Source organism: Phyllobates terribilis, unplaced genomic scaffold (genome assembly GCF_046119375.1).
Source record: "Phyllobates terribilis strain yellow unplaced genomic scaffold, ASM4611937v1 Scaffold_5__5_contigs__length_657084704, whole genome shotgun sequence".
In the NCBI taxonomy this organism is placed as follows: Eukaryota; Metazoa; Chordata; class Amphibia; order Anura; family Dendrobatidae; genus Phyllobates; species Phyllobates terribilis.
This window is the reverse complement of record NW_027362765.1, coordinates 535,759,183-535,777,250: the sequence shown is the minus strand read 5'-3', so window position 1 is coordinate 535,777,250 and position 18,068 is coordinate 535,759,183. Positions and strand designations below refer to the sequence as shown.

Here is an 18,068-nt window from a genome sequence, read left to right as displayed (position 1 = left end):
TATAAAGTTAGCGGGAAATAAAGTGATTCTCATGTTATTTTTCGTTAGACAATGTGTAAAGAAGTCAGTCCCCATTAATTGGCCGGCCAGATAGTATCCGCCAAAGAGGCCTCTCCTCCATGACAGCCATATGCCCCATTACCACATGGATAGGGCTTTTTCTTATAATTAAACCCTCTTAAGGAATCTTTCAGCTGGGCTATTGCTATGCATGGAAACTGGAAAAGTCCCAATGGTGCAGAGTCCAGTTTATACTGGATCTTACCCAAAAGAAAAAAGTAGCAGTTCACAAACAGAATAATGAACAATGAGTAATACATTTATCAAACAGTGACACTCCTGCTCTCCTGGCTTTATAAAGCGGGGGACCAGCCTAACTGCGCGTCCCTCCCGGCATCTTCTATCTCTCGGGTCAGATAACCGGAAATGATTTCCAAGTGCACAGTTCATTAGGGTGCACGTCCCTGCGCATGCACAGTTGGGGACGCGCAGAAGCCGGCAAGCCACCTACCGTGGCGCCGCTGCCTGCACTCACTCACCCATGAAGGCCCCTCTGGACCCATGATGGCGCTTCAGGACCCCTGCACCGGCCGATACGGGCAACTCCGCTGCCTGGGCCGACCAGCCAGGCCAAACTTCGAACGTCCGTCTTTTTTCTTCAGGTACGCCCACTGAAAAGTTCCCCCATCAAGGACAGGAAACCAACTGATGTGAGAGAGAGGTACCGTCATTTTAACCCATAGGTTTCCTGTCCTTGAAGGGCGGATCCCCTCTCTCTGTGGTGCTGTCATGGGTGAGAGACAAAAAAACATAAAATTAGATCTAAAAAGGCAAGTATGAGGAGAAAATACAGATGATACAATGGTCCATAAAGGGACCAAAAATCTCCCTGATGCAGATTATTTCATATTAAAGTCTATTTGTATGAAAAGATAATATGGCACTAACAAAAATAGAAACTGTATTAAGAATGTCAATCAAATTATACATGTCCCAATGGAAACTAAAAGTAATATACCAGTAACCCTATGGCAATAAATATAGTTGTAATAATACCACAGCCATAAAAAGACATAGCCTAAGGAGGATCCTAACAATAAATCCATGTATCGCATGAGCCTATATATGACGTATACCTTGGAAATGATTTGCCAACAAAATGAAGACGAAGGGGTGAAGGGCGTACTGGCACCTCAATGTGTGTTTCACCAACAGTGGGCTTCATCAGGAGTATCGGCTAATGATCAAATAAGGGGTATTTTTTATTTATTTTTTTACACCGTCTCACCCATGTGCAACAAATCGGCATGCACGGAGGTATGACGACTGGCCCACCCCCTTTCCCCGGAAACAGCATGCCCCCAGCATGATGGATGGGGTGTACACACCGCCAAGGCAACAAGCAAACACATCACGTCTATTTTTGGGCAGCGAACTGCTTGTATTGGTACTGCTGCTTTGTAGAACATAAAGGTGAACTCGGCTTATACTGATAGTTTTGGTACATGGGGCCCATTATTCCGAGCAGTTCAGTTTCCCAGTGATTAGAGAAGAGATCATCAGAGCTCACTAACAGGAAAGGGCCCCATTCATGTTCAAACGTTAGTATCCCTTTTGGTTTTTAATGCATTGCTAACTTCTGGCCCTCCCATTAATCCCCCAACCTGTTACAAAATTGCAGGCAGCATTCCAAAGTGAATATAGCTTGATGTTAATGTTTTCTTTTAACTTCACCAGCTTCATGTAGTTGATGGCCAGGAATTGCGGAACAACCCATCTGCAGCCATGGATGGTGTCCAGAAGTTCTTAGGAGTGACACCACATTTCAATTACACACAGGCTCTTAAGTAAGTTTCACTGTTCGGATCAAGAAATAATGGAACAAGTTGCAATTCTTGTGCACTCATACCAAGCAAGGAGGATGTATGACCAGGTGCATGGCCACCTTATCAGATTGTGAACATCTTGGGCTTGTTTTAGAATTTGCTCATACATGTCATGGTCGCGTGTATAGTAATGTAACACAACTCTTCTGCGATTCTTATGGGTGGGTTATTATAGGCAGTGCAACTCCCAGCATCAAGGCTTGCACATCACTCCTTTCAGGTTCATGTTGCGTTGATGCTAGCGTACATACATAAACACATTAGTCCGTCCACTTCCCACATAATTCACCTCTTTCATTCAGTCACTTGGCTTCACAAGGAAGATTTTGTTCTTTCAGAAAGTTCTTTAAAAGGAGAATTTGTTTCTGTATGAGGTACCTGACCGGTGCTGTAAATATGAAGTGTGTGTGCATATTTAATATACACTCCTCAACAGTGAAATTGCAACACCAAGAAGGAAAAGTTGTGCAATTATGGAACTCAAAGGATGGATAGACATAGTAATGATATGCAAATAATGAAAAAATTGTAACAATTGTAGTTTTTGTCTGAGGAATATTCTGCTACATTGAATGCTCTTGTCAAATGATCAAGATCCACTACTGGCAGCTCCCTTTCCAATTGCCAACCAATAATGTCACAAATGTGCTCGATGGGAGACAAGTCCTGAGACACTGCAGGTCATGGTAGCATGTGAAGGCCATGTGTGCTTCTCACAGTAGCACAAGCAATATGTGGCCTAGAGTTGTATTGAAAAACATTTTGGAGAAATGGCCATACCACTGGTACCATGATCAAATCACTGTAACTCCTACACTAGTAATTAAAATAGAGAGGTTCAGCAACTGTACATTATGCCACCCTCCATCATAATCCCAGGAATAGGACCGGTGTGACTTTCTCCCGTGAAGACCTCATTGGTCTCCAAACTATCTCAGGCTATTATTGCATCCAAGACAAAAGCGGAATAAACCTCCATTCCAGCTTCCATTGCTCCATTCCAGCCTCCAGTCTGCATTTGAAGACCACGTGGACAATGCCATGAAAAGGCCTGTGAGCAGTCTGCGTGGACTAAACCTGCTACCATGGCTCACAGTGTCTCTGGACTTGTCTCCCAGCAAGCACATCCGAGATGATGTTGGTCAGCAATTCCAAAGGGAGCTGCCAGCAGCGGATCTTGATGATTTGCCCAAGTGCATTCAGTGTGGTAGAACATTCCTCATACAACCATTGACAGCAGACAAGGCGTGTAAGTGCAGGGATTTCTGTGTGTGGCGCTCATACTCCATACTGAATATATCGAGATGTTTTGAAAATTTGTTTCCATTTTTCATCATTTACATTAACATGTCTATCCATCCTGTGATTTCTCTAATTCCACAACATTTCCTTCTTAGGGTTACAATTTCAATATGTGAAGAGTGTATATCTAGCACTGTAAGTGTGAAATAGCTACTTTCATACCCAGTGTGTTTTTGCGCTTTTTCACAGCAGACACCCGCTGGTAACTGCTACGATTGGCACTAGCTCTATTTGCAGCCGTTTACCTTTATGATGATGTGGTGAAAAGTGACCTTGACATCCAAGTAGTTAAGACAGAGGGTGGGGACCCCTTGCACCCACATTAAGCATCCAGATTTCTATGTATGCCCCTGCCTGTTGCCCTTATAGTCCTATTCGCATACACACTTGACTCGATCGTGCATCCATGTGATCTGTATGGGAAAATAGGTGTAAGTTGTTGCAAGTCCTTTTTGGTGACTGATTATTTCACATGAGGAAAAACAACTTCGAGGTATGTTAAATCCAAGTGCCCGATCCCTCTGTCCGACGTCTGCTGTTGGCAGACCGTCGGGTGGTCCTCTTAGATGGGTGGCTGGACCCACTATGGATTCAGCTGACATTAATATATTTTGTGTGGCCAGCTTTACATTTTTTGAATTTACTACATGGCTTAGTTTTTTTTGTAATATGCTCATGGATGGTGAATGTGCTATGTGTAGTATGTATGGCTGCTTACACAGAATAGGTGGGTACTGTGCACTAACCAGCATTTCTTATAGGTATGATGAAGCAAAAGGATTTTGGTGTCAGGTGATAGATAATGGGAAAACCAAATGCCTTGGAAAAAGCAAAGGTCGCAGATACCCAGAAATGGAGCCTTCGGTAAGTTGTGTGCAAGCACAATAGGTCCACACTGTATGAGAGATGCCAGTATCTGACATGGCTGAAGTACTGGGTTTCTGGTAATCTTTTCTGTAATTTGCATGTTGTTGGGCTGTTGATAAATTGTTTGTTTGATCTTATAGGGCATTTCCCCTCTTTAAATATATTATTATTCCTGGTTTATGATCTATACAAATGTTTACAACTTAGAGGCTGTAAATAAATGTCTAGCAGTGTGCATGTTCCCCTAATAAGCAGAGTGCTGGTGGACCCCCATGGTCAGTCGCTCTCCTTGCAGCCAGGTCTGTGCATAGTGCTTATCTGGGCAATGGAGAGCTTCTAAGAGAAATAGAGAAGGAGCAGAACTTCTGCAGAAGCATGGCAGCATAGTGGAGAAGATGGCTCCTGGAGGAATAGTAGGATGGGACTGTATTGTCAGTGGCCAGAGAGGGAGACCGATCCTGTCTAGATCCTGCTCTCAGCGGAACAGATTGGCATCAGCAAACGGGGGGGGGAGGAAGGGATGTGCGGTAAAAGAGTGCACAGGGAGCAAAAAAAATCATTAAGGGGTAATGTTAGGCTAGAAGCACTGTAATTTGCTTTAATTCAGCGATTTACAGCATTTCAGGACTTTTGGTATGAAAAATGATTCCTGGAATATCATTTTTGTACAGAATGATTAGTGTCTAATGATAAACCACAAAAAGCACAACACTGTCAGGTGCCTTAAATATATCATTTCTGCTGATCAGAGAAAGCTCCTGTGATGACCATCAAACCGGTCTTGAAAACCTAAGATTAACGAAGACCAAATTCTGATGTCCATAAAACACAATCGGAGTATAGATGTCCATGCCGACTGAGGGTCTCCTGACCCGAACTCAATTAGCCTCATGGATAAATATATATATATAAGTATGAGGCTGTTTAGTTCGGGTCATAACCACGGCCAGTCTAATAAGAATTTGTAGAATAAATATTGAATATTTGGCACTGAAAACTCCTGTAACTTTTATTTTTTTTATTTTTTTTAGTCCCGGAGTTACCTTGCAGACCTTTATCGTGAAAACAATCTAGAACTATCCAAGTTGCTGAACAGACTGGGGCAACCACTGCCAACATGGCTCCGAGAAGAACTCCAGAATTCCAGTAGAAGCTGAGTTTGGTCTCCATAATGGGGAGCGTTCAATACAAAACAAATAGGCCGCTCTTGCCAATACCAGTGACCATTTCTTTTGTGTATGTGATTATCAGCACTACAAATGTTCATCGTTCCTTGTGGGAGAGGACGAAGTTCTCATTGCTGTGGAATATGGAGCTCTTGTACTGCGGTGAATATCAGCACCAATCTGACCATGACCTTGTACTGCAGTGAATATCAGCACCAATCTGACCATGACCTTGTACTGCAGTGAATATCGGCACCAATCTGACAATGACCTTGTACTGCAGTGAATATCTGCACCAATCTGACAATGACCGTGTACTGCAGTGATCATCAGCACCGATCTGACCATGACCTTGTACTGCAGTGATCATCAGCACCGATCTGACCATGACCTTGTACTGCAGTGATCATCAGCGCCGATCTGACCATGACCTTGCCTCCTGGAACTGAACAAGCAGTGGTTAGATATGCTGCTCATGTGTGAAAGTATTAATCATTTACATAACAAGATTTTTTGCCCTAAGAAACGGACATTTAATCTATACAGGCCACAAACCGAGGGGCATTAGTGGACCTCGTGAGGTTATGGATCATGTGACCTAATCTCATTTATAGAACCCTTTCAATGATATAACTTATAAGCGAAGATAACGTTCTGGCTGAAAGGTTCCTTCAAGCTGTGGAAAAGAGCATTTAAGTCTATTTTCTCCCATTGTACGGGTGAAAAAGACAGAAACCTATTAGTTATCTCTGTAGTATTCCAGTATGGGCCATTTTGGTTTTCCTCTATGGGAATGACATTACTCATATACTTACAGGAAGTCTTATCTTGCTGTGGTCTCCAGAGGAAGCCTACAATCAGGTCTTCTTGTATACTTGGTTTTCCCCTTATTCCTTACTGGCTGTGAACATGAATTTTGTTAATAGGGGCCATGTCATTGCAAAAACATGGGCTCACAGGTTCTACTTTGCATTGTTCAACAGGAAACTGACAGTGACTGAGCCTTTATGCCTCTTTTAGAGGACTTGAAGTGCAGAAACTAATGGTCTAGATAGAGCAGAATGGTAATTTCCTGAAAATCTGATTACTGTCTACTAGCTGTATATCTGAGTGTTTTATTTTTCACACTGGGCTGTGCATTTATAAGAACAGCTGATCTGTATTTGTCAGGTGAGCATTTCAGATTTCAGTATTAACTCCATACATTACATGTAAATAGATGCATATAGTACATGACTTCAAGTTATGTGCTACGGCAACGATTATTGGATTAGGCTTTGAGGCTATTGGGCTGCTTTAAAGATTAATCAAGCAATCTCCAGCATGCCCAAAAGTGGAGAATTCTTGTGGGACTCTTTCGAAACGGCTGCTAGGAATGGCCAGGTTCTTCCCTTCACCTAATCATTGGAGGACCGTGTAAGTCCTTCTGACCTTGAACCCGCTAAATTGTAGGTAATAATAAAATTTGCCGCAGCTCAAGGTTTTGCACAATTAACATTCCATGCAATGTTAAAAATTCCTTGGACTGGATATAAATAGAATGGAAACTAAAGCAAGGGTTCACTTTTTACTGGTGAGGTGTGAACCTTGCCATGTGCTTAGTAGGACTTTGTTCTTTTCATGTGAGTTTTTAATAGTCTGTCATTCCACAGCGATTCCCTGTGTTTTAAAGTTCAGCTCTACACAATATTGTGTTGTCTTAACAGAATGTGAGGGGAGGGAGAGTAGATGGATACGGGGCATTCCTACACGAGCTTCTTAAGTTAATCTGTAGGTATTGTGTATTTTGTAAAATGGTCCATTTACTCTTGTATGTTGAAATGTAAATAGTATGCAATATAGTATTTTATGCCATGTACCTTTTTTTCAGCTGGTTAGAAAACTGTACAACCAAATGCTTAAACACACGAAAAAAAGATACATGTGGTATTTTGTCAACAAGCCCTCTGTCCCCCTACTGCACTGGACCCTCATGTATTGTGTCATTCACATTGAATGATGATAATGGAGAAATTTTTGGCTCTCGTAGCTGAACACATTGAAATAAAAAGCTAGAAGTAGCATTCGTGGATTCACTATATGTTTTCTTTGTGGTTATTTCACTGATTAATATAATCTGATTTACTCAAGACTTTTGTTTTTTTAACTTCAGCTTTGAATACATAAAAATTGTCCAATAGGCACACTTCAGTTAAAGGGGTTGTCCGGTCCTCATCGGTAAGTCTGCAGTCACACAGAGTGATTGCAGGCTTATGATTCCCCCCAGCGCACGTACTGTGCGCTGCAGGGATTCGCCGGTTTCTGACCCGGGAACGGTGGTGATGTATGTGTTATACATACCCCCGGGCAAAAGCCGTCTAGTGGTCGCGGCCTCGCTGCATACACTTGTACACTCAATTCAAGTGTATGCAGCAGGGCCGTGCCCACTATACTGCTTCTGCCCGGGAGTATGTATAACACATACATCACCACCGTTCTTGGCTCAGAAACTGGCGAATCTTCCCAGCGCACAGTGATTAATTTCTGCTGGGTGGATCCATAAGCCTGCAATCACAGACCGGACAACCCCTCTAATAATTGCATTGAATGCCTAAAGATGCTACACGGATGGTGTCTGGCTGATAAAAAAAATACATATCACACCCATTGAGTTTAACCCAAAAATAAAAAAGAACATGCACTCGCCTGATCTCACACATGGAACATCTGTCTGTGTGTTAAAAAACAAAAAAAAAAAGTTCATAGTTCAACTTACTTATACTTTTCTCTAGGTATGTCTAAATTCTCTTGGATAAATTGCTGCCGACATGGTTTACACCGAGGCGTCCACATTCATGGCACCTAGCTGGAGCTGAATTTTGACATCATCAAAACATCGTGAATCATACTGTAAACTGTGCCAACTAAAATGCCTAATTCATGAGCTGTAACACTGACTTTGACCCAATGATCTTCCAAAATCATGGCCTCCACTTTAAGGTACATTTTCTCTGAAGATGCTTCGACAGGTCATGCTGAACAGGGCTCATCTTCAATTGATTTCCTACCGCATTTATACTGCGTGGCCCAAAACTTTACTTAGTAGTAGGAAGTTGCATCATTAGTGACGAGCGAGCACTAAAATGCTCGGGTGCTCGTTGCTCAGGTTGAGCAAATCGTAATTCTCTGGTGCTCTACCCGAGTCATGTGCCCAATGTGAGTCTATGGGAAACTCGAGCATTTTTCCGGCAGCCTCTAAAAATAGTTCCTACAGGCATCATAAACACCCTTATTTTTTTATTTTTTTTTTATGGGGGTGTTGCATGATGGTCACCCTGTTGATATGGAGGAGGAGGAGGGTGACATAAAATAGACAAAATCATGAAGCGTATACCCATGTCGGGGTGTGAAGGGGTGCATGGGAATAGACCCCCCTCCCCCAATAGTTATAAGGCACAGAAGACGCTGGTACGGTAGGCAACTTACTTTTTCAGCATCTTCCAAAACTTTTCCCTCCTTGTCAAAGTACCCTGCTCGCTGAGAGGGTCTGAGAAAACTGTCCCAGACCTTTGACAGTGTTCTGCTGCATCGTATTTGTGTCTCCCTCACCTGTACTCCTTGGTTGTCCAATAAACTGTGACCTCTCCCACCAGCATTTTCAGATGGGAATTTATTTAATAATTGTTCAACAAGGGCCTTCAGGTACTGCAACATTTTATTAGACCTCTCTGCCACGCGAAGGAGCTATAGAAAGTTCTTGTAGCGTGGGTCTAGAAGTGTGACCAACCAGTAATTACTGTGGCCCAAAATGCGTACAACGCGAGGGTCATGGGAAAGTCAGCGGAACAAAGTCAGCCATGTGTGCCAGACTGCCAACAGCCAAGACTTCCCTGTCCTGACGAAGAGGACGACGGTCCATGCTCTCCTCCTCTTCGTTCTCCCTCTCCTCAGGTCATCCACGCTGAACAAACTGTATGAATGTTGTGTGGGTAGTACCGTCTGTAGCACAGGAAACCAGCTCCTTTTCCTCCTCCTCCTCCTCCTTAATACCTAATCCACGTTGAGATGAGATGAGGCTGGGCTGCGTTGAATCACCCTGTATAGTTCCTTGTTCCATCTCATCATGCTCCACCTGCAATGCCTCCCCTTTAATTGTGAGCAGCGAGCGTTTCAGTAGACAGAGAAGTGGGATGTTGGCGCTAATTATGGCATCATCGCCGCTCACCATCTTGGTGGAGTCCTCAAAGTTTTGGAGGACTGCACAGATGTCTGACATCCATGCCTACTTATCAGACCTGAATACCGACAGGCGTGTTGAAGCTGGTACTCAACAACTGCCCTGTGCTGCTCACAAATCCTTCCCAACATCTGCAAGGTTGAGTTGCAGCGTGTGGTGACATCGCACAACAGTCGGCAAGCTGCAAACGCGGCTGAAGCTGTAGATGACTTTCTGAAATGGGTACTTTCACAAGCAGCTCAGGCAGATCTAGGTAGGTTTTGAGAAACCACTGAAACACTAAGTTGAGCAAATGGGCCAGGCATGGTACATGTGCGAGGTTGCCACGCCTCAGAGCCGCCACCAGGTTCCGGCCATTGTCACACACTACCATGCCTGGCTGGTAGGTTCAGCAGTGTAAGCCACAGATCTGCCTGCTCTGCTACAGCTTTCAACAATTCTGCAGCGGTGTGCTGTTTGTCACCTAAGCATATTATCTTCAGCACAGCCTGTTGCCGCTTGGCCGAGGCAGTGCTTCCAGCTTCTGACTGATGTAATCATTTCGGAGATGGAGACTGAAGAGGAGGTGGTGCAGGAGCTGTAGAATCTGGGGGCAACCCTGATTGATCCAGGGCCCACAATCCTCAGCGTTGGGAGGACGTGTTCCAGCCCAGGGTCAGACTGTGTCCCAGCTTCCACAATATTAACCCAGTGTGCCGTTGGTGAGATGTACCATCCCTGGCCACAAGCACCTGTTCATGTGTCCGTAGTTAGGTGGACCTTCCCAGTAACTGCGTTGGTGAGGGCACGGGTAATATTCTGGGATACGTGCTTGTGTGCGGCAGGGACGGCACACCGGGAGAAATAGTGGCGGCTGGGGAACGAGTACCAAGGTACGGCCACCGCCTGAGGTTGCAGAAAGCCTCAGTCTCCTCGAGCCTAAAAGGCAACATTTTCAGTGCAAGCAGTCGAGAAATGTGGCAGTTTAGTATTCTGGCCTGTGAGGCATTGGCTGCATATTTGCACTTGCATTCAAAGGACTGTTGTAGAGACAACTGGACACTGATGGTGGTAGTTGTGAGTGTGCAACAACAGGTGCAGGGTGGGAGGCATCTTGACCTGCCCCATAGACAGGGGATTGGCGTGCACGCACAACAGCTGAACAGGCAGTGGTGTCACCCTCAGACACCGTTTCTGGACCCTGGTGTTCGGCGCAACTAGTCGGGTGCTTTTACCTGTCATGTGCCTGAGCATGCTGGTGGTGGTCAGGCTGATAGTTTTGCTGCCCCTGCTGATGCTGGTATGGCAGATGTTCCAAATGGCCTTTTTGGGGTTAACTGGACAGTCTTTAAAAAGAGCCAGACTCGGGAAGACCTAACAGCTGGACTGGCAAATGCCCTCGTGTTGGTGTTCTAGGGAACAGTTGCCAGTCTTGTCTTGGCCACCCTACTGCTTTTTCCTGCCTGTTGTGGTGCTACGTCTCCCACTGCGCTGCTGTCCTCGCTATGCATGTCACCTTGCCAGGTTGGGTCGTCCACCTCCTCATCTTCCATGTACGCACACTGGGCCTCCTCCTGACTAGCTGGCAATTGTGTCTCATCATCCACCTCTTGCAACAGTAATTGCACTTTCCCACCGCCGCCTTCGTGTGACCGTGACTGCTTAAATATTTGGGCATCAGTACATGCGATCTCCTCATGCCCAGCTTCAAGCGGATCGGACGAGAGGCCCGAGCCTATAAATGGAAAAGTGAACAGCTCTTTGGATTGTCCAAGTATGGGATCACTGGTCTTCGGGCACTCTGCATGGTGGGAGGAAGGAGGATCAGGGTGAGGAATATGTGGTCCAGACTCACAGCTACTGAGACTGGACCATGTGGAAGACAGGGTGGTGGTGGTGGTGGCAAACTGACTGGAAGCATTATTTGCTATCCAACCAACAATCTTTTGACACTGCTGTAGGTTCAAAAGTGATGTTCCGTGGCCCCCCTAGAAAGTGGGACAGGAAGGTTGGGCGACATGATGAGGGAGCTTGTTGTGCTCCCCTCAGCAGGCACAATTTCAGCTTGTCCACGACCTCTATGTGCACCATCACGTCTACTTCCCCCTCCCTTGCCCATTTTAAATGAACTATAATATTTGTCACGTTCCCAAAAATGTCTGTATTATTACTGCAGTAATATAGGATCACGTCTGATAACCACGGTTTTAGGCAGTGGCCCAACAGATATGTTATTGGTCAGCGACCAAGTGTGAATAGGTTTGAACACACAACTGGCAGACTTTAAATGGAGTATAATATTTGTCACGTTCCCAAAAATGTCCGGATTATTACCGCAGTAATATTTGACCACCTGAGATGATGGACATGTTTCTCTGCTTCCACAATACAGCAATGCTATTAAAATCAACCAAATCTGTCTGTATGCTGCTAACAAGTAAATGGAGCAGTAAAAATGGTGTATTATATTGCTTTTCAACAAAATTAGCAGGATTAAGAGCAAAAAGATTATTAGCCCTGATATCTAGGGCTATTGATAGGAGTTCCATCAGCAGAAAGAACGTGCAATGGACCCTATTCTGTTGTGTATGCTCTCCACAAACTCTGCCTAACTACTGCTATCACCAGGATTAATATGCATCAGAATTAGCCCTTAGAAGGACTGTTATAAATCTAAACTAACAGTGTGGGATACCTTACTAGAATAAACGCCAATTCTCTCCCTAGCTCAGCAGCACCTCCCCCTATTCTGCCTGTCTGACAAGTAGACTGTGACAAGCATAGGGGCCCGGGTCTTATATAGACCCGATGACGCTATGTGGCCTGCCAGTCACTGTAATGCCATAGCCATGTTGGTTGTGGCATTACAGTGACTGGCAGGCAATTACTGCATGTTAATTGACTGTCTAAACATGCAGGGCGGGGACTGGAGCTCCTGCCCAAGCATTCCAAAAATACTCGCCAAGCATCTAGAGCACTGAGCTGCTCGGGCGAGTACCAAATACTGGTGAGCACGCTCGCTCCTCACTATGCATCATCAGTATATATAGCAATCATCCTTTCATGGATTTCTTTACACTTCTTTTCTTCATTTTGTAAGGAATTTAAGCACACAACAAAGTTCCAAATCACTCACACTCTGTAGAGCCGCACTGAAAAGATACAGGGAATGGAAAAAAAAAAAAAAAGTCATTACATGATGGTATGTAAAAGATTCTGCTTCATCCGTGTGTTGAAATCTGAGTAGTTCAGCAGCAAGAGCGGCTGTAACCAGGAATGTCTATGTCCAATAACTGAAGGTGGTCTCACTTTGGTTCCCTTCCTAAATATAGAGTCCGCAGTGAGTAATGAGTGGAAAGGCAGTGAACTGTATAGAGCCGTCCGAGAGCATGGAAACCTGGAGAATTGTGTAACACACTGCAGCTACAGCTGAAAGTCTGGATAGAACACCTGCGCCCAAGACTGTATTCATCTGGGGCTTTGCCTAGTCTTTTGGAATAAAGATGATACGGCATGCTGGTAGTGTGCAGCTCCACCATACCACACACTATTTTACCATGAGCCGATAGTTTTGTGGGGGAAAAAGTTGCCACTTTTTAAAATCTTCCCGCTATTACACAATACATTCCTAAGGATGGAGACATCACAGCTACTTTTTTTTTGTAGTGAGAACTAAGTTTTAGGCAAGTTTCACCAGTCATGTGGCAGAAAAGGCATGACTAAAACACATTTATTTTTGCGTACACAGACTCTAGCTTCTGACAAAAATTGTCATATCCCATTTAATCTGTATGTAGATTTTCTGACCTAAAAGCGTTGCTTCTAGTGAATAATACCTCTATAACATGAACTGACAACTGCAGGCACAAGGACTGCATAAAGGGTCTCTTGTCATTGCAAGTTTTATGCAATGGCAGAAGGCAGAACTGTGTGGAGACATCCTCTAACTGCTAGAACGAAGGAGGAAAAGTCTCTGCTGATTTTAGATACCTTCTCTCATGTTTGGGTTGGAAGCTTTATTAAAAAAATGTATATATACACTCTTCTCATACAAAAAAAACAAATGCTTTAACTAGATCTCCAGTTACCCTACAGAGAGCTGCTCATCTCCGGGAGGGATTGTGAAGTGCAGATGTTAATTTGCAATGAAGTAATTTGCAGATATTCCCTAGTAAGGGACATTTACATGTGTTTTTGAAAAGAAAAAAAGAGTCAAACTACATGTGGTTTTACAACAAAGTGCAGAACTTTTTTTGTTTTTTATATGTGAAGCATATAAAATAAGGGGTTGCTTCTAAAAGCTGCGCAACAAAAAAACTCCTGCATTTGTATCCAGTTTTCCTCCTCTACAGACTCTATTCTCAGTTGTCTGTGACTACCTCTTGAAGCTCATCAAGAGAATGCCAAGAGTGTGCAAAGCAGTCATCAAAGCAAAAGGTGGCTACTTTGAAGAACCTAGAATATAAGACATATTTTGAGTTGTTTCACACTTTTTTGTTAAGTATATAATTCCACATGTGTTAATTCATAGTTTTGATGCCTTCAGTGTGAATGCACAATTTTCATAGTCAAGAAAATACAGAAAAATCATTAAATGAGAAGGTGTGTCCATACTTTTGGTCTGTACTCTATATGGTAAAACCAGTGATGGCGTTTAAAAGTACAACTTGTCCCGCAAAAAATAAGCCCTCACATGGCCATATTGACCGAAAAAAACTAAGTTACTTACCAGTAACGGGATTTCTCAGAGCCCATGACGGCATCACGGAGAGAGGGGATCCGCCACAGAAAACTTACAGATAAAAACGGCGGTACCTCTCTCCCGGATCAGTTGTTTACAGAGCACGAGAGGACCTCCAGGTTAATAACACAATATACGACATTATTATGATGCTTAATAGGAACACTGTGTGACTACGTATAGAACATAAAAGTAAGTGTGCACACCAACGCGTGAAAGGGAGGGAATGTACGGGTGCCATCATGGGCTCCGAGAAATCTTGTTACTGGTAAGTAACTTCGTTTTTCTCCTTCCCCCATGACGGCACCACGGAGAGAATTGCAGAGAAGTGCATTTTTAGGGAGGGACCACTGCCTCCATGACCCTTCTACCGAAAGTAAAGTCAGAGGAATAGGCTAGGTCCAGAGGATAGTGGTTAATGAATGTAGAGGGGGAAGACCATGTGGCGGCTCTACATATCTGTTCTATCGATGCGCCAGCTTTCTGCCCAGGAAGCTGCTACTGCTCTTGTCGAGTGAGCCTTCAGATTCTTTGGGATAGTTTCCCCACTTGTGGAATATGACAGGATGATGGCGTCTCTTATCCATCTTGCCAACGTACTTTTAGAGGCTTTCTGCCCCTTCTGCGACCCCTGAAAGCACACAAAGAGAGCCCTATCATGCCTACGCTCCTGTGTGGCTGCTAGATACTGAATCAGGCACCTCCTAACGTCTAGTGTGTGCAGGTCCCTTTCGCTTTTAGTCTTGGGATTTGGGCAGAAGGATGGAAGGGAAATCTCCTGGGTTCTATGAAAGCTACTTTCGGAAGGTGACCTGGGTCTAAAGTATAACCCTATCATTCAGTATTTATGTAAAGGGGGGACCCACTGACAAAGCCTGAATATCGCTAACCCTCCGTGCTGACGTAAGGGCTACCAAGAGTGATGTTTTCAGGGAAAGGATTCTCAAGGGTGCCTCTGCCAAGGGTTCAAAAGGTGGTTTGGTTAGGGCCTTAAGAACCAAGTTTAAATTCCAGGGAGGAAGATTCCAAGAGGGGACGGGCCTAGCTCTAGCCACCGCCTTGATGAATCTGGCTATCCACCTATTCTTGGCCAAATCACAACTGTTTAAGGCCCCTAACCCTGCAACTTGGATCTTCAAAGTACTTGTGGCTAGGCCCTGTTCCAACCCTTTCTGAAGAAATTGTAGAATAGCTGACAGCGGAACTTTACCATCCAATCTAGAGCCAGAAAATGAGAGGAATTTCCTCCAGGTTCTCCCATAAAGCTTCGTAGTTACGGGCTTCCTACTTAGTAGTAATGTGGAAATTAAGTTTGGAGAGAACCGTCTATTCCTCAGGAGGTTCCTCAAATTCCATGTTGTAAAACACCAAGGTTACTTACCGGTAGCCGGTTTTTCCAGAACCCATGACAGCACACCTGAGAGAGGATCCGCCCTTCAAGGACAGGAAACCATCTGAAATAAAAGGGCGGCACATCTCCCCCGCTTCAGTTGGTTACAGAGCATTGACCTCCATAAAAAAGAGTTAAACACAAATCCAACACCACATCAAATAACACCCAACACACGTGCACACCCATATGGTGAGAGAGAAGGGGGGAATATACGGGTGCTGTCATGGGTTCTGGAAAAACCGGCTACCGGTAAGTAACCTTGGTGTTTTCCCTTCACCCTATGACAGCACACCTGAGAGAACTTTGGAGAAAGAAACACCTTAGGGAGGGACCACCGCTTGTAGCACCCTTCTACCAAAGGTTAAGTCAGATAGGCAGGATAGATCCAAACAGTAGTGTTTGAAAAAGGTAGATGGTGATGACCATGTAGCGGCCTTACAGATTTGATCTATCAATACCTCTGCCTTCTCTGCCCAGGAGGTAGCCACAGCCCTGGTGGAGTGAGCTTTGATGCTGTCTGGGATCGGGGTGCTACTTGTAGAGTAGGCTAAGCAAATGGCCTCCCTAATCCATCTGGCTATAGTTGCTTTCGTCACCCCATACCCCTTCCTACTCCCCTGGAAGGCAACGAACAGGGATTGGCTACGCCTCCATTGGCTAGTTACCTTTATGTATTGTAATAGAGCCCTTCTAACATCAAGGTTATGAAACCTTTGCTCCCCTGGGTTCTTTGGGCTGTTACAAAAGGAGGGCAGAACAATTTCCTGAGCTCTATGAAACTTTAGCGCAACCTTAGGAAGGTAGGCTGGATCAGGCCTCAATACTATTCTATCCTCAAATATTTGCGTATATGGAGGATTTATGGATAGAGCCTGTAAATCACTTACCCTACGGGCCGATGTTAAGGCTACCAAAATAATTGTTTTGAGAGTTATGTTTTTTGCAGACAACTCCTGAACTGGTTCAAAGGGTTCCATAATTAGTGCATCAAGTACTAAATTTAGGTTCCATGGAGGAACTTTGGGTATTGAGATTGGCCTAGATCTACCGCAGGATTTAATGAACCTTGTAATCCATTTATTGGCTGCAAGGTTATGGTTATATAGCGCACCCAAGGCAGAAACCTGGACCTTAAGTGTACTGGTAGCTAGACCTAACTCAAACCCCTTCTGTAAGAACTCCAGGATGGATTTAATTGGAGGTTTTTGGCTTAATGGCTTTCCTAGAAAATGTAAAAATTTTCTCTATGTTCTACCATAGATTTTGGTGGTTATGGGCTTCCTACTTTTTAATAGAGTAGACACTAAACCTGATGAAAACCCTTTGCCCGTCAATATTGCCTTCTCAAATTCCATGCTGCTAGGTGGAAACCCTTCACTTGAGAATGGAATATTGGTCCCTGAGCTAGAAGGTCCAGGGTCTCTGGTAGGATCCATGGGTCTGATTGTGACAACATCCTCAAAAGGGAGAACCATGGTCTCTTTGGCCAGAAGGGGGCTATGAGAATCACTCTCGCTTGATCCTTCCTGATCTTCCTCACCACCAGAGGTATCATAGCTATTGGCGGGAATGCATAGGCCAACTTGAAGCTCCAAGGAATCTGGAGAGCATCTATTGCCAAAGGGTTTCCCCTTGGGTCTAGTGAGCAGAATTTCTCCACTTTCCTGTTGTTTTTGTCGGCAAACAAATCTATCTCTGGTAGACCCCACAGCTGTACTATCAGATGGAATACTCTGGGACTCAGGGCCCATTCCCCTTGTCTCAACTTGTTGCAGCTTAGGAAGTCTGCTTTTGCGTCGTCTATTCCTCGTATGTGTAGCGCTGTGAGAGATAAAAGATTTTTCTCCGCTATTTGAAAGAGCCTGCCTACTGCTTCCAGAAGAGAATAAGATCTTGTTCCCCCCTGGTGGTTTATGTAGGCCACAGTGGTTCTGTTGTCCGACATAACCCGAACATGGCGACCCTGGAGTAAAGGGAGGAAGCCTTCTAAAGCGTTTCTCACCGCCCATAGCTCCTTTAGATTTGATGACCGCTTTTCCTCTAGGAATGACCAAGGGCCTTGAATCATGTGATTTACTAGGTGTGCGCCCCACCCTGAGTTGCTTGCATCGGTCGTGACGATGTCCTGTACTGGTGTGTCCCACTGGACCCCCCGAGATAAATTTGACCTGTCTGTCCACCACAAGAGGGCGTCCCTGGTTCGCAAGGAGAGATGTACCTTTCCTTCTAAATACCCTTTTAACAGTCTTTGTGCTGACAAGATTTCCCACTGAAGGTTTCTTGTGTGAAATTGGGCCCACTTGACTGCCGGAATGCAAGATGTTAGAGTACCTAGCAGGGACATAGCCTTCCTTAAGGACATGTCTGGGGTGTGTATGGCTGCTGACACCAAATTTGTGACTTTGTCTATATTGCTGTCAGGTAGAAGACAAGTCTGACTCTCGGAGTTTAGTGTAAACCCCAGAAAGGCCTGGATCCTTGCGGGCTCTAGCCTTGATTTTTGGCCATTGATCATCCA

General features: G+C 44.5%; 1 protein-coding gene across 2 annotated transcripts in view; it reads left to right on the top strand.

Annotated features, from left to right (window-relative positions):
• The window catches only part of NDST2 (N-deacetylase and N-sulfotransferase 2), a 149,198-nt gene extending 141,899 nt beyond the window's left edge, over positions 1–7,299 (top strand). For both annotated transcript variants that reach the window (XM_073685801.1, XM_073685800.1), the window contains exons 12-14: positions 1,738–1,847; positions 3,950–4,052; positions 5,087–7,299. In XM_073685801.1, the coding sequence (XP_073541902.1) occupies positions 1,738–1,847; positions 3,950–4,052; positions 5,087–5,212 (339 nt within the window). In that variant the 3' untranslated portion in view covers positions 5,213–7,299. The remainder of the gene's footprint in view (positions 1–1,737; positions 1,848–3,949; positions 4,053–5,086) is intronic.
• Positions 7,300–18,068: the final 10,769 nt, after the last annotated feature.